The sequence below is a fragment of the Anas platyrhynchos genome, chromosome 1 (assembly GCF_047663525.1).
Source record: "Anas platyrhynchos isolate ZD024472 breed Pekin duck chromosome 1, IASCAAS_PekinDuck_T2T, whole genome shotgun sequence".
Taxonomy (NCBI): Eukaryota; Metazoa; Chordata; class Aves; order Anseriformes; family Anatidae; genus Anas; species Anas platyrhynchos.
Genome location: NC_092587.1, coordinates 143,654,364 through 143,670,975, shown reverse-complemented (window position 1 = coordinate 143,670,975; position 16,612 = coordinate 143,654,364). Strand labels below are relative to the sequence as shown.

Below are 16,612 nucleotides of genomic sequence, written 5' to 3'. Positions count from 1 at the left end.
AACATACCAGTAACATAATTTTTGTTTCATGCATTCTAAAATGCCTTAGCTTAGCATTTACACATCAATTTTTTAAACACCTAGAAGACATGAAGTTGTTTAAAAATACCTTTATATCTTCCTATTATTTACAGCTAGCATGCTAAGCTGCTACCCTCTCAATCACTGCTAGCCAAATACACCAGATTTGTGAGGTCTGATTACCTTTGATTTGCCCGACCCCGGTGTGACAGCGGAAGCCACCATCTCTTGCCCACCATCTTGTACCTACAACAAAATAGAGGTAAGATGGGAGAACTGAACTTTTTTTTAAAGTGTACACTACCAAAGGAATCAACTGAAAGTCTACAAACATGGAGAGTAACTTGGTATAGTGAGAACTCAATAAAACAGACAGTATTTGTAGGATCAGTAGGATAATGGAGGAAAAATTGAGAGCTCTATTGTGATTAATGCAATAGAACAGCAGAATTGAAAACTAAATCAGTATGATCTTATGGCTTAGATACTTATATGACATCTAGAGCTGTCACTCTAGTGAAAAATCATTTAATTTACTGGCAGTTAAAATAGTGTACCTCGCTATCTTGTTACTAAAAATGTACAAACCAAAAAAGCTTGTAGAGAAGCAGCAGTTAAATCGAACTTTGACGACTTCTGAACAAATTGTACTCTTCAACTATGTTCTTGTTTTCTTTAAACATACATTCTTTAAACATAATATACTTAACACTAGAAGCTTTGGCCTGACAAGATATTTGAAAAGGCTGTGTGTGTGGGCATGCATTTGTGTGTGATGCAGAGAGGGGGAGGGTGTGCATACACACACCCACATCCTTCACTTTTATTTTGCTACTCTTTATTCTTATGAAGAAACCCTTGTAATGGCAACCAGGGAAAGAATAAACTGGAAACAGATAATGACTGACTAACAATTTTTGAGAAAATAGCTGAGAGAGATAACACGAAAGACTAATTAGAAATAGGAGTTCAAGTACGGACCAAGGACAAAGACAGTTTAGTTATCTCTCTCTGGAGAGCCTGGACTCTCACATGGTCTAGAGCTTTTTGCGGAAGCAAAAGCAAACTTTTTTGTATTTCAGATTTCACGGTACACGGAGCTATGTCAACATTGACATTCTTAATATTTCAGCATTCCTATTAGTTAACCTCTGCAAGTACAAGCAGTATACTTGCACAGTATAATTATGGATAACGCAATGAATGTACTGCTTAAGAAAAATGACAGCACACCTCTCTCCATACTATTGCAGGATCAGATGATCTTGTTCTTTTTATCACAGAATCACTCAGGTTGGAAAGCCCCCCAAGATCACCTGGTCCAACCACCTCCCTACCACCAATGCCACCACCAAACCATGTCCCCAAGCACCAGGCCCAACCTCTCCTTGCACACCCCCAGGGACGGTGACTCCACCACCTCCCTGGGCAACCCGTCCCAGTGCCTGACTGCTCTTTCTGAGCAGAAATGGCTCCTCATTGCCAGCCTGAACCTCCCCTGGTGCAACCTGAGGCCATTCCCTCTGGTCCTATCACTGGTTACCTGTGAGAAGAGGCCGACCCCAGCTCCCCACACCTTCCTCTCAGGCAGCTGCAGAGAGCAATGAGGCCTCCCCTCAGCCTCTTCTTCTACAGGAGAAACACCCCCAGCTCCCTCAGCCGCTCCTCACAGGACTTGTGCTCCAGGCCCTCGATGCCCTTCTTGTTTACAGACACAGACCCAGCACTACGCCTCACGCAAGAAAACACAACCCATTGCTTATCCACTAACCGACCCCACCCGTGGCGCTTCACCTCCCCGCCCCCGTACGCACAGGGGCGGCTGTGAGGCACACAACCCCTCACGACCCTCTCACCCCCATCATCACGAAATGGCGACCCCCCCTCCTTCCCCTCCCCTCAGGGATAACGGCCGCCAACCGCCATTCCCACAACGGCCGCGCGCCAGGCGCGGGAAGCGGCGCGCGCTCCCCCCCCCCCCGTTACCTCCATGTCGGAGCCGGCTGGGCGCGAGGGCCGCCGCTACATCCTCCCCGCCGCCGCTTCCGCCTTCGTCATCCCCCCTCCCCGCAGGCCACGTGAGGCGGTGCGCGCGCCCCCTCCCCTCATTTTATAGGCCCGGCACGGGAGCTCCGCCCCCTTGGGGGGTTGGGCCCCGCCCCCCTCGGGCGCCGTGGCCCCGCCCCCTAAGCCGCGGGAGGCTGAGGGGGGCGGGGCTGTGGCAGAGGCGGGCTGCCCTGAGGGGAGTCGGGTGTGGTGTCCCCCTGGGAGGGGCGTTCCTACATTTGTACACATATACACACATCTACACACATATATACGTCCGTATATACACGTATACGCACCACGGCAAATAACAGAAGCCAGTTTTTAAGGCTTGAAGTTCATTAGTTTAAATTAGGAACCCATTTCCTCCATAGTTGGTTGAGGGGAGCGATGTTAGCCCACCGATGTTTTCAGACTGCACACCTTTCTTACCGCAGTCGTGCAAGCACCTTTGGTAATGCTTGAGATGTTTCTCCCGAAAAGTGGTTGATTTTTAATGAGAAGTTTCCTGGGAGAAAAGGGTTTAGGCACTTTGTTCCATTTGCAATTCACCGGGTAGATATTGGATGGCACTGAATTAATTGTGGTGCCATGAGGGAATGTCTATTGTTTTTGTAAAAAAAGAGTCACGTTAGGCAAAATGCTGCTCTCGCAAGAATAATTTGTATTTGTCCAGATCTTCCTATTGTCATTCTTCTTTTAAAATCCAAATGACTAATGATGACTAAAGGCACAAAAGTTACGTATACCTCCAATAGCATTTCCTTATTTCTTTTTCCCTGATGCATAATGTATGTTTATTGCATATTGTAACATAAGCAGGCAAGCAATTGTGGCAGGAGCAGACAGTTCCTTGTTACAGAATCACAGAATCACTTAGGTTGGAAGAGACTTCCAAGATTACCAAGTCCAACCTCTGACCTAACACTAATAAGTCAAGTCCTCCACTAAACCATATCACTAAGCACTACATCTTATTCTCACAGAGGTTGCTGGCCAAGAACAGATCTCCATAACCAAACCACTTGAAGCTGCTTTTCCACAACTTCCATCCTTAAACTCCTCATAAGTCCCACTCTTTCCTCATCCACTTTGGGATGCTCTGAACTGGGTACCCAAGCCTGTGGTGCCACGGCCCAGGGTGGAGGTTTCATGCAACTTCAAGAAGAGCCTTTCTGTAGAGAGTCCTTGCCAAACCATCTTGTGGCCATAGCATTTGGTCCTAAACTGTGCCATACTGCACAGCTCGGTCCTTCCAGGTCCATCTCTGACTGAAGCTGGATGTCTGGAGAGAACATTATAGAAAAGCCTAGCTGCTTTTTTTTGGAAAACCCCAGAGAAAGCAATGTTTCTTCAAATGCATTCCTGCCTTCTGTCCTCTGAAAATATGTCTTATGATCCAACTCTTGGGTCATCACCTGACTAGGCAGAAAATGATTTTGGAGATTGGCCAAGGCAGATGCACAAAGGTTTTTCTGATCTCTTTGTACTGAAGAGACTGAACTACCTGCTCACTCATCACAGGCCGACACCACCTGTTTCTAGCTGGAGGCACTCACCCCTTGACAGAGCTCCCTACTCCTGTGGGGTTAATGTTTGTCAGGCCAGTTCTCACTCTGCCATCCCCCTTCATTTTGTGCAAGAGGTCTTAGCTACATTTGGCAAATAAAATAGTCTTGATGGTCTTTCCTCTGGGTCCTAAATTGCAACAGAAATTGCAAAGCATCCTGTATAGGAAGTAGTAGTTCCTCCTAAAATAAATAAAACAATAAGCATTGAAGATTTTGACTGCTGACTGTTTCAATTTGTTAAAACCAAGTATTTCTTACAGTAAAGTTGCTTCATATTTTTGGGGGAAAATGCTGATTCATACCTGCAATAGTCTTACATAATTTTCTTAAACAGATTGTGAATCTTATCTTATCTATCCAGAAGGAGCCAGTAAAATTGCATCTATGCAGCTAATTTGGGACCAGATAAGTGAGAAAAACAAGAATAATTTATGTGTTCTGTGTATTCTGTAATTTTATTATCTTTGTAAAGATAATTAGTTCTAATTTTTTAAATAGCATTGTTTATGTAAAACAAGATTGCCAGGAGGCTTATGAGATGTGTGGAGGCAGAGGATAACAAACTTTAAATCTTGCTTTCATTGAAAGGCCAAGTTCCACAGGACTGTGGTTGGTTATTCCACTAAAGCAGTGTGTAGATGTTTGTTCAGTAGCATTGGAATTATTAGACCTGCAGGAATGTTCTGAAGAGAACAAAATGAGAAAATTACTGTAATTTTGCACCTGAGGAATGTTTCCAGCTTGCAGAGCTAATGCTTTAAATACTGGCTCTGTAGAATCTGCCTTTCCTGCCAGTTCTGTGGATGACAAACTTTCCTTTGTGAACCACTCCAGGCAAGCTAACTTTCTTGCTTTGAGTTACTTCTGTGGGTTCTGTACATGCAAAATTAGTATAAATGAAGGCAGGGTATGAATTTACAGCGTGTTAACTATTCACCCCTGTGTGGCAACTGAAAGTATTCTCCCTGCCCTGTGCAAATGAACCATCAATTCTTTGGCCATACTGACGTGGGTTTGGGTTTAGCAGGTTCCCACTGTAGTGGAATTGTACAGGTATAGTGAATTAAAGAGGGTGTGAAGGGGGAGGCTATTCTGAATGCTTGCAGGATGCAGGGGCAGTACTGACCCTGATATATTTATCTCTATACTACTTTATGTGTGAAGGGTTTCCTTAGGTATTAAAAAAAAAAAGAAAAAAAAAAGTTTATTTAGCTCTTAATTCTGCTCTGAAATTGCAGAGATGAGAGGTACAGTCTGGTGTTCTATTACTAAATTGCAAAGCCCACCAAACCTGTTTAAAGGTTATCATTGAACAAGGAAACTAACATTTTGTTTGAGCACCTGGGGTTGGGTCTGGCTGTAGAAGACTGTTCCATTGTTGACTGAACGTGAAAGCTCTTCGAACTGCAAACAGGAATAGCAGCAAATACAGATTACTGTGGGTTATTGGCACAGTAACAGGTTATTGTGAATCAAGAGGCCCAATTTAAACTTTTTTTTTTTTTTAAATAGCTTCCTTATTTTTAGATGTCCAGCCTAAGACCCTACCTATATTGCCCCTTTATTGCTACCTGTATTGCCCCTGCCAGAGAAGGACCCTGAGTGGCCTGCTTTTGACATGATCCCTGTGTCTCCACGAACGGGTTAGATGTGCATAATTCAACTGTGAGCCTTCATGCAGTCTGTGCTCACACTGCTTATAAATACCACCTGCCCTTGCAGCAGCTTGTGCTGAGGCCCTTCTGTAAAATGATCCATGACTGATTTGCCTCTTCAATATTAACCATGGGACACTGCTGCATGACAACATTCCTGGTCCACCTACACAGTGCCTAAGTCTGTGCTTGGTCTGGAGGGCAGGCAGAGACAGGTTATCCAGCGTAAGCCCATGGCTTCAGGCCTGGAGGCTTGGTTTGGTTGCATCCTACGAGTATGGAGGGCTAGACTTTCTCTCTCATTGTGCTTCTAGCCTCCCTCACCTATAGCCTACACTGAGCCAGGGCTTGCATAAATCATCAAAGACAGCAGGGGAGTGGAAGCTTCAATCCAGGTTTGAAATACAACGTTATCAAAACTCTGGAAAATTCCAGAATTAATCATTAACCTTGTTGGAAAGATAAGGTTCCTTCTGAGCATGTTGACATAGATCATTATAAAAAATTTTATATTTTGTACATTATAGGCTAATATATTCTTATCCTGTAAAGCCAGGACTAGTGGTATAAAAGCTAGTCTCTGTGTATGGTTGGTTTCCTACTGGATAAACAATAACTTTCAATCCAAGCAGGAAGCAAATCATCTGCAGTACAATTAGTGGAATGTAAAGCAGTGTTCTTCCATCTTTGAATGCTAGCTAAGATAGAACAGCTTGCTTCTCTGCCTCTAATTTATGTGTTTGTTTGTTTGCTTATTTATTTTTAAGCTTGGTGCTTCTCCCATTCTGCTTTGTAAATGGATGCCTTCCACCCGAAAGTAAAATGGCTGGCCTAGTTCCTAAAGACAGTCAAGGTACAGTGAGATCACAACTATCCTGGAATTCATATAGCAATTCCTGGCAAAAACTCTCTATCAAAGCAGGAACCTTCATTAATTCCAGCAGGGGGATTTGTTCTGGTAGTTGTTAGTGCAGAGCTACAAAAAAGGCACATGCAAACAGATAGCATGGATTAATGAACACTGATTTTCAGACGTTTGTTAGAGATTAATAACAAAGTTCCTTGGCTATTAAAACTCTGCAGGTACACTTTCTTAGAATACACAAGCGGCACTGAAGAAGTTGCTGTGGGGTTGCATTCAGCTAACCTGACACAAGTCCTATTTAAGCTGACATAGAAGTTGCACCTCTGTAAGAAAGTCAGTAAAACCATACTTCTGGGTAACTGGACAAAAATAAAGCACCAGTGTATGCTCAGGGCATATATCTGACTGGAGCTCTGTACAGAGTTCTATCACCACAGTAAATAGAGAGTTACTTGTTCACACCAGAAGCTTGACAGTAGTTCAGATTGACATGAAATAATTTAGTTAAATATGTACAAAATCTCCTTCTGCTGATGCTCATCGATTTACAGTATCAAAATAAATTAAGCTTTTTACCCCCTGAAGCCACTGGTAGCGAACAGTCTCTGTATAATACATCATTTAAGGCTCTTCTGTGCATAACAACTGACAAACATAAAGATATGGAAGTTAAAGGCACTCTAGATATAGGCACCCTCCAGTTATCTGCCCAGAAGCACGCACACATCTCTGTTGTGATACTGTAATAACAGACAACAAAACACTGGTTTTCAGGCTGACTGGGGGTTTCATGCAACCTATTTTTCAAACCCTTTTCCAAACTTTTGGAACCCCTTTTCCGAACTTTCCCAATAACTACAGATCCACTTACTATCACTTACAACAATTCATTGTTCCCTTACAGAGAATTAATATTCAATTAATAGCATATTACAAATTATGACTGAATCCACAGGTTGATCTGTGTCAGCTGTGCTGGTTTAACAGCACATAAAAAGCAGAAACACCCCACTTTTCTATTCCCAGGCCAGCTATATTTTGACATAAAGGTTAATATTTCTGTCTTTGAATTTATATATATATAATATAAGGATAATGTCAACAGGATAAGAAAAGCTAGTTTTTATTTACCCACATATCCAGTAGTTGCTTCTCTTCTTTCTGTTATTTTTTTTTTTTTTCCCTTTATTGCATTCTCTGACCTGTGTTACTTTTTATCTGTTTTTTCAGAGCAGCTGAATTCCAGTTGGGTGAAGGTTTACCTAAGGAAGAGAGAGCAAAGGTGACTTAGCCAATATAACTCAAGCCTCTATCACCCTTACTCTGCCACAGTCACCTTCAGCATTTTTGTCCTTCTAATAGATGGAGAGATTTCAAAGGAGGAACAAATAGGTCATCTATGTATGTGACCTTTTGTGCAGCTCAGCTGCTAAAATGTCACCCAACTACTAAGTTAAGCATTTTTTCCGTTTACTGATGGCTCCTGTGACCCTGAACGAGGATTAGATTGACAAACAGCTGACTCATGTCATTTCATGGACCCAAGAGAATGAAAAAATGCCGTAGAACAGGCAACACCTTTTCCTCGTTCTGGTGACAGCAAGTTAATAATGAACCAAAACTAGAGAAGCCACAGGAAGCTTCCCAGGCTCATATTTAGTTTTGCTGCAAACAGCAGCACCTCTGGCAGGTGATTTTTTCTCAGGTAGTTGGTTTACAGAAACATCTTTTTTATGGAGGCAGGAATCTCCATTGACCTAAAGCCCTCCCAATACCTACATTTGCACTTGTATAGCAAATGCCTGCTTCTAGGTCCAGTGTTTCCTGCATTTTTTAAGGGAAACTCATTGGACTGGGAGCTTACAATGTAACTTCCACATTTAATGGGAAGCCTTTTATTTGTCTCTAAACTTGATATTGATGCCCTTTAGAGAACTGCATTCAATTTAGATATTTAGATTAAATCGCTGCCCTGAAATGGTCTGTGTGTGCTGGCAGTGGCTGCTATTATTAAATCCCAGGAACCTTCTACAGACCAAAGAGAAAATACCCCCAGCAAACATTTTGTGTTTAGTTATAGAGATTAAAACAGAATTTTCCTCCAGCTGTGGCAGTCTATGTAGTTTTCTCCCTGACATTCAGAGTGTAAATGCAGTTAAACAGGAACTCTTCAGAAGTGGATTGGTAACAGTTGTTTATGATAAGAAAGGGCTATAAATTGTTTAAATTAATTTCCTACCAAAGTATGGCTACAGTGCTGGTGCTAATGCTAAGGCATTATATGATAATATTGACCAGGCCCTATGGCAATTAAAAGTCCTCATTAGGCTGTTTGCATATTTGGTCAAGGGAAGAGCAAAAGAGGAGGAGGAGGTGGTAATTATACATTTGATTTGCGTGTTTGCAAAGGTGGAGAAGAGGCAAGTGTATGCTGCAGTGACTCTTGTCCTGCTTCATAGCAACTTTCAGGATTTTCCAGATGTTTACAGAAGTTGATGATATCCGTTTCAAAAGGCAGCAATGGCAAGAGCTTCTTGACTTGATGCAGTAAGAACGACTACCTCCACAGATGGAATACAGATAAACACCTCTATATAGCTCCTTAGCAAGTTTTGTCAGTGGAATTAATGGGTATTTGGTGGTTTTGGAAATGTTGCTTTCATCTCAATGATATTTATGATGTCCAGTTTAAAGCACGGAAAAAAAAAATTATTCTACTTTCTGCAATTCTGTTGCTCTGTTTGCACACTATGGGAATGACATATAATGCCCATACCTTGTGCACTCTTTTAACACCTTTTTTTTGTTGTTGTTCCTAATTTCTCATTTGAAATTGCCAGGTTGATTTGAAAATGCCAGCTGCAGTTTAATAAAGACACAAACTCAGAACGTGTCTGAAATATTTTAGTTAATGCTAAAGTTACTGTGGGAGGGTTGAATGACAAGTATCCAGAGAAGGATTATTTTCTTCAGATAGACCAGTCAAGACTTCCTCATAATTTGGGCACTCTCATCATAATGAAAAATCAGTGGTATGTGAAAGAAATATATTGAAATATTAAGGGCACAAGGCAAAGCAAAATACATAAAATGGAAAGGCCGATAGATCATAAAGAATAACTCCCATTACTAATAATCACAATTCCGCACGAAAAACAAGAGATGTATTAGCCATTTTCTTGTTATAATCCTCATCAAATTTCTTATTTTGTGCCACAGTGAAATAATTCTTCCAGTCCCCGACAACTCCTATGGAAAAAATAAAAATAAAAATTACCAGTATTTCTTGAAGCCCGTTAGCCATGACTTACTAGAGGATTGTAGTTGAAGGGAAGGATTATTTCAAGGCAGAATTACAACCAGGAAGAGTGAGTTGATACCAGTAATAAACCTCAGTACCTTTTCTCATGAATGGGGAAACTGAGTGATCCATTAATCCCACAAAATCCTTAGTGTAGTTTGCCATGGGATTTTCCTTCATGATCTCAAATGAGGTGTTATGGATTATCTTGTTAAGAACCTCCTGTTCCAAGTCCTTCCCCATAAACTTCATAATCTTCTGAATTTCTCTCTTTGGATTCTGCAGGGAGAAGAAAATGGGGTAAGATGCTGAGCCAAGAAAAGGAAGGAAATCACAGTGTTAACACTGTGGTTGTTGCCAGGGGGGGAAGTCTGATACAGCTAATGTTATAATAGACAACTATTGAGTGTAGATTATATCTTCTGAACTTTCAGGTTTCAAGCAAAGCTCCATAAACACACATTCAGTCTTTACCTCCTTCATATCTTCATAGAAGAGGTAGAGAATACGGTGCTTGTCTTTTGCCTTCCACCAGCCTTTCACGTGGTCATACCAGGAGCCCCAGAGCACTGAAAGAGAAGAGCAGCAGCCTCTGTAAATGCCCAATCTGTCTTTAGGTACCCATGGCCTTCACATTTCCTCCATAACCAGTGTCTGGGTGTTTCCTAGCTGGTTTTGAATCACTGTGGCCATGACTGCTGTGCTCTGTACTGAACGCAGCATTCATGCTATTAATCCGTCAGGCATATGGATGCTCAGAGCAGGATTGATGTCTAACTGCAGATGCTTACATCTGAGTGAAAAATCTAGGCTGCCCTTTTGATGGAGAGAAAGAGACATTTCCAGAATGTGGCTCATGTTTTTGACTGGACAAAACTGCTTTTAATTTGGCCTGCTTTCAGGAGGGAGTTGGACCAGACAGACACCAAAGGCCCCTTCCCACCTGCATTATTCTATGCTCCTAACTGGTTTAACTATTTAGTGTGCTATCAGAAGTGCCTGTTTCTCTCCAGCAAGTACCGAGATGACTAGCTTGGACAGAGGTTCCTATATTATAAAAGTCTGCACTGGGACAGAGGGCTCACAAGCTCAGCCCATCAAACACAAGACTCAAGTTCTCATTTAGAAATGAGACTCCCATGCTGGTCCCAACAGTGGTGTTTCTAGGCCTACATGGTGGGAAAAAAAAAAAAAAAAAAAAAAAAAAAAAAGGACCTATGGAAGTTTTACTGACCCAAACTGAAATGACCACGTTTTAGTTTTTGGATATCAGCATCTCTTTTAGAAGAGGAAGAATCAGTTTCTGGGGTTGCCTGTGCTTAGCTAGGTGACCATCTTTGTTCAGATGCCTGATTTTTAGACAGGTGAATTGAGGTAAAAAAACTCTCTTAGCTCAAATTCATACAAATCTATATTTACTATTCATACAAATCTATATCTATCTCACAATCTATACAAAATTAAATTTTACATTCTTGTGTGTCACATTAGAATACAGCCATTGAGCTGCTGTTCCTTCCCAGCTGTCTTCCAAGCAGGTTTCTTTTAACCTTATAGAGAGAAGAGACTACCTTAAAATCATCATATATGTTTTTTAATGATCGTGGAATAAAAAGCAGCAATTGTTTTTTAAAATGTGAGTTTAAAGATAGGATTAACCTTTTCGGTACTATAAAACCCTCTGAATGAAGCTACTACTACAACACCTCTAGTGGATATTCTTCCACAGAGTGTCAGCACTGGATTTCAATCTGTAGCTGAAATAGATAAATCAATGCCATGCATTTTTAAAAATGAACAAAATCTCTTATAAAACTGATTGCAATTCATCACCTTTTCCAGCCATGAATTTCTCCATGAACTCTTCCATGGTTCCTGGGTCAGGAAGCGCTTTATTCATTCTGTGGAAATGGTAGTATGACACCAGGTTGTCTTTTGCATTTCTTGCCACATAGATTATCTTTATGGAGTATGAAAATGAGAGAGAGGGAGAAAGAGAGAGAGAAATATGAGCTTACACATGGCTGTGACATAGATATTGAGCCTCTCCTGAGAGAAAACTGCAAGAGAGTTTTCTCTTGGAGCCTGAGTGACAGGCTTAAGAGATTTTGCTTTGAAACTGCCATTCTCTGAAATTCAATGTAGGTAATTCAGTCATAACTTCTTTACTTTCCCACAGACATTGCACAATAAAGGGAAGATAGGCGAGGAGACGTTTAGTTTTCACGAAGACTCTGGAAACCATATTGAGTCCCATTTTATATCACTTTCTTTCCAGTTGAAGTAGGCAAAGTCCTACCTCTTCAACCTTACCTTACAGTTTTGTTCCCAGAAGGAGGGGGGCACCATCTGCACAGGAAGATGAGTTTTCATTGTTCGTGGAGAAGGCATAGCTTCAGCTAACTCCAGGCCTGTGGAATAACATTTTATGAGAACTGACCTGTTCTTTAAATTCTGCTAGCACTTTGCTACTGTCATAGGTGGGATTTTGACTGACTTCTTGAAAGCAACTAGGTAGCAGCGTAACATAGACAACATTGCATAAGCACCTTCAGTGCTTCTGGAGGATTTTGTACCTATGTTTTCAAGAAGAAAAGGGAGAACATTAATTCATATCTTCACTTTGCTTTCTTGGACCCATGTCTAAGCGATGCATCCCAAGGGATAATAATGAGTACTAATTTATGTTTACCCACCCAATATTTTTCCTTCACAATATTTAATGATCTCCCTTTTCTTTGCAAATAAGAGGTATTTATTTTGTTTGCTTGCTTTTTGTTTTGTTTTTGTTTGTTTGTTTTTCCTAGGAAATGAGAATAACTCTGCTGACTAGACTTTCTGGATAGCACGCAAGGAGAAGCTGGGGGAATGATGGATGAAGTTCAAATTGCATGCAGAGTAGATTGTGAGTAGTTCTGGATATATGGGAATCCATGAGAATATCTGGGGATATATGGAGATATGTTATTTTTCCGTCAACTTTAAATGTCTGTCATGACCTCTCTCAATTATTTGCTAGCATCCTCTGTCAACTTCTATCATTTTTTTGTTTCTCTCTATATGTCAACACAGTCTGGATTAGAAGACAAAAAGTAGCACTTCCGCTGCAGTCAGTCAAGCTTTTTGGCTTCAAACGTGAAGAGAGTCTGCCTTAATGATTTGTGTGGGATGGGAGTCCCTTGCTGGGGGAAGGGTATTGAAGGGAGTTGTCTTTGCAGAGTCAGGCCTGCCAGTTCCCTGAATGCCCAGTAGCTTGTTGTGATGACTAGACCCTTGAATTTAACAGCAGTTACTTAAAACAATAGCAAATTAAAACAAATCTACAAAAACCACATCATCCACATTTTGGGAATATATCCAAGACATAGGTTTCCATTCCATATTGCCCCTAGTCACAGGATGGGGATCAGTTTGCACCCATGTTGCCACGTGATGCCCATCTGCTGCTGTGTTAGGTGCTGTGAGTATCTATCATACGCAGCTTTCAGAAGATGTTCTGGACCAGCATGGTCTTCAGCAGGGCCTGTGCCCTATCTGTCAGCCGTGCACTGGCTTGAGTAGTGCTCGATGTTTGTGTTAAGCCAGCTGAACTGTGCCCTGATGCCTGACATAGCACTTAGTGCAGGGGCAGGGAAAGCGGGACCTTCCCCAGAAAAAATGTGGCATCAGTTCTGGATGTTTGCTTTGCTTCATTTTGTTTGAAATACAAACCTATTCTCTTTGATACTCACCTGAGTAACCATTTGGCGAAGGACCTGGCATATACCATTCAAGGAAAGGATGGCGTCTGTAAGTACTGGCACGTTTACACTTCTCAATGTCTCCATTTTGTTGAATCATATCCACTATCTCCTGTGTCCATGTGGTACCTGAAAATATCAATGTTTAGATATTTCTCCCAGGGAGAGATGAGAGTCTCTTCTGCTAGAGAACTGAAAGCCAGAAGGATGGACAGCATTTCAAGGAATGAAGGAACAGCACAGCACATGATTGACAAAATGTAAAGAGACAATCATGGAGAAAAAAATGCATAACTAGGAATGCAAAGGTCATTTATGAAGACATGTTTCTGATATTCTGTTTTGGACAGGTTTATTCTTGCCAACAGAAAAACCCTCCCCTACTACTACAGTAATGAGGAAAGCTCTGAGATAAACTCACATAATACAATTTGGAGACTGTAGTATTTGAAAAGAAGAGTGAAATTCACATATCCCAATTTTCATCCCTCAAAAACAAAACAAAACAAAAACAGCTAATACAGCTTCTTCTTTTCAAAATTTGAATGGAAAAAATTAAATACCTGAACTTTAAGTAAAAATTTCATACAGTTTGACTGTATGAAATAAAGTCATATGAAAATGTTGCAGTATTTTCAGTATTCCTGTTCGAAATGCTTTAATGAAATTCAGCACGTTTTACTTCATCTGCCTGAGCTAATGCAACACCTTGTAAGAAATACCAAATTGTGTCCCTTGGGTGCCTTTTTTCCCCTATAGCTGTGGTCACTGGATTAACTACATCTCATCTCAGGTACTGTGTCAGGTCATCTAGGGAACAGACTAAGGGATGTCCTAGAAAGCAATGTGGGCAGGAAACTCAATTCTTAATAAGATGCTTGAAGGGTGCAGCTCTGGCATATAGAAAGTAATGTCAAATGGACTCCTAACTTTATTTTTTCTCAGTTCAATGGCTGAGATACTTTAATCCCGACTGATTAAAATAGCATGTCTTTGCTATCAATATACCCAAAATAAGTTAAAAGCTTTCTGCAAAATCTGTTTTTTCCTACCTTCAAAAGTAATTAATTTTCAGTAATAATGATTTTATTTTTTTTTTCCTCTGCTGGAAACAACACTTAAAAATTCTTGCTAATTCAAGTCATTAATTTTTTGTGATCATCAAATGTTACACAGTCTGTTCTTGAATCCTATAAACTGTACATGTTTTTGCTCACCCAAGATTAATATTGGATGCTTCTTACTCATTGTTTTCCTTTATATAAATATAAATAGCCTAATGAAGAAGAGAAATATTAATGAGTTGTGTCCAATTTATAAATATAAATAAAAATACAAATACCAGATAGCTAAGATTAATGGTGGGCATTTTAATGGCTGAAATTATTAAGTGAATTTGGTTATTTCTTTAAAATAAGTAAGCCATTTCCAGGTATCAGTACTGGTTTACACCAAGTCATTTGCCATATTCATAATACAATTCATACTTGAATGGTTTCTATTATTTCTTAGTAAATGATGATTTGTACCCAGCTTCCTTAAATCTTGTAAAAGTTCTATAGTACATTAATATGTATGTATATAATCTAAATCAAAGGAAATATGTAATTAGACTTTGATAGTGTGAACCTCAATAGTAATACACTGATATTATTTCTGCCAAAGAAGTCAAAAGTAGCTTACCACATCTGGCAGAGCTTCACATCTCTGAAATATAAGTCTATTTTGGGATTAAAAATTATCAGTCACAATAGAAAAATATAGTTTTCCATTCCAATAGTAAGAACTATCCCAAACTTTTCTATTCGATTTCCTCTACACACAAACCTGCTTTTGCATAGGTTGCAATGAGAAGATCGTCAGGTCTGGCTTTGAAGTTCCACACTTGATTCCATATGCTGCATATTGGTTCTGCTAAGGGAATACCTTCCACTTCACACAGCTCAGTTCGAATCATTTTATCTTCCAGATTCAATTTTTCCATTTTATCCAGGGCCATTGTGTGCTGCATGAGGAATGAAAGGCTTGGAAATTAATGTTTGCTCTGAAAAAAAATACCCAAATTTACTCACCCATTCTCAGGTTCTCTTTTACTGAATGAATTCCATATCTTTTGATTTCTTTGCCTGTGATTTGACCTATCTGGGTCCATATTTAGGCTCCTTAAATCTGGATCTATCTTTAAGAAGTGCTTGGCATATTGCTGTCAGCATCTTTAAAAAACACTCCATATACTCAGATACAGAAAGAGAAAAAAAATACATTCTTTCTAGCTTTAAATATTTTAGCAAACATATTTGTGTAAAATGTTGACTGTAAGTTGGTGGCCTTTGAAAGGCAAGAAAAAGTAATCAGGGATGCGATTCAAAAGAGAACAGAGACTAAAAGCTCCCACTGTAGTCAGCACATAGGACCCAACCCTTCTTTCTTAAAGAAGAACAGAAACTTCTGATTGTATCTTTTGGGTCTCATACTCACAAAAAATATTTGCAGGGCTTTTCCGTGTTTTGTTCCTGGAGCTGTTCACTCTTAGGATTCTTTGCTGAAGATTTGAATTTGCTGCAGATCAATAACCTGAAACAGATAGATGATTAACTAAAAGTTGTTATACATTACTTATTCAAATTGATCTAGTAAAGTCTAGTGCTGATCTTGCAGTTTTCCAGGATCTAGTTACTGTTTTCAGGATTTCTCTTGAGGAATATTTTAGCCCTAAACTTCAGAGCTCCAGAATCTGGTCAGAGGAACATTCTGCTTAAGAGGAGGCTACACAAATAATCTCAATTACGAATATCAGTCAGAAGAGATAAAAGCCAGATTTCAATCTCAACAGCAAACATTGCCAAGATATTTCCCTTAATTTTCTTATTTACTCACACCTGTTTTCACATAGATTCTGTTGAGCAGAGCAAGAGGTTGGGTTGGTGTCTGGGCACTTACCCAAGAAATTAAAAAAAAAAAAAAAGAAAAAGGAGAAAGAAACTTGGCAGAGAATTTCTCATGCTTGAATGTCTTCAGTCCTGGGCTGTACTGATGACTGTGTACCTGCTTGGATCTTCAGATGGAAGTAGGATTAAAACTTGGGTGGAGTTTCTGTTCCTCCTATGAGTGTGAGGAGAGTGAATGAAGAAATACAGCACCAAACAACCCCTGAACATTTTTTTTTTTTTCTGGCCTAGTTTCTTATGTAAAGTATGCTGGCAACAACATTCGATGTTGGCTAGTACCTCCAGAAAGATTATTTTAACTTGTCTGTGTTGTTGTCCATAGTTACGGAATAATTTATGTTTTTCCTAATGTTTAATCTAAGTTGCTACCTAGAATAGTTTATTATTCGCAAACACCTAAGATCAACAGGACTGAGTGAATTGAAAGAAACTTGGTTCATTTTTCACCATATACTGTACAATGCT

General features: G+C 40.1%; 2 protein-coding genes across 3 annotated transcripts in view; both read right to left on the bottom strand.

The window, feature by feature from the left end:
* Positions 1–8,903, bottom strand: part of GCC2 (GRIP and coiled-coil domain containing 2) — a 33,569-nt gene extending 24,666 nt beyond the window's left edge. Inside the window, exons 1-2 of one of the 2 annotated variants that reach the window (XM_072031458.1) lie at positions 7,290–8,903; positions 205–267 (exon numbers count right to left, since the gene is read on the bottom strand). In XM_072031458.1, coding sequence (XP_071887559.1) covers positions 205–267; positions 7,290–7,295 — 69 coding nt within the window. In that variant the 5' untranslated portion in view covers positions 7,296–8,903. Of the gene's footprint in view, positions 1–204; positions 268–2,007; positions 2,117–7,289 lie in introns of those variants that run through there. The other variant, XM_038173272.2, reaches the window with a different exon arrangement.
* Positions 8,904–9,049: 146 nt separating this feature from the next.
* On the bottom strand, positions 9,050–16,281 carry SULT1C4 (sulfotransferase family 1C member 4). Its single transcript, XM_027445132.3, has 9 exons — positions 16,140–16,281; positions 15,678–15,773; positions 15,027–15,204; positions 13,191–13,328; positions 11,773–11,870; positions 11,293–11,419; positions 9,934–10,028; positions 9,558–9,738; positions 9,050–9,407 (listed from the first exon to the last, which is right to left on the bottom strand). The coding sequence occupies exons 3-9, from the start codon at positions 15,196–15,198 to the stop codon at positions 9,295–9,297; spliced, it is 924 nt and encodes a 307-aa protein (XP_027300933.1). The 5' UTR covers positions 15,199–15,204; positions 15,678–15,773; positions 16,140–16,281; the 3' UTR covers positions 9,050–9,294.
* Positions 16,282–16,612: the final 331 nt, after the last annotated feature.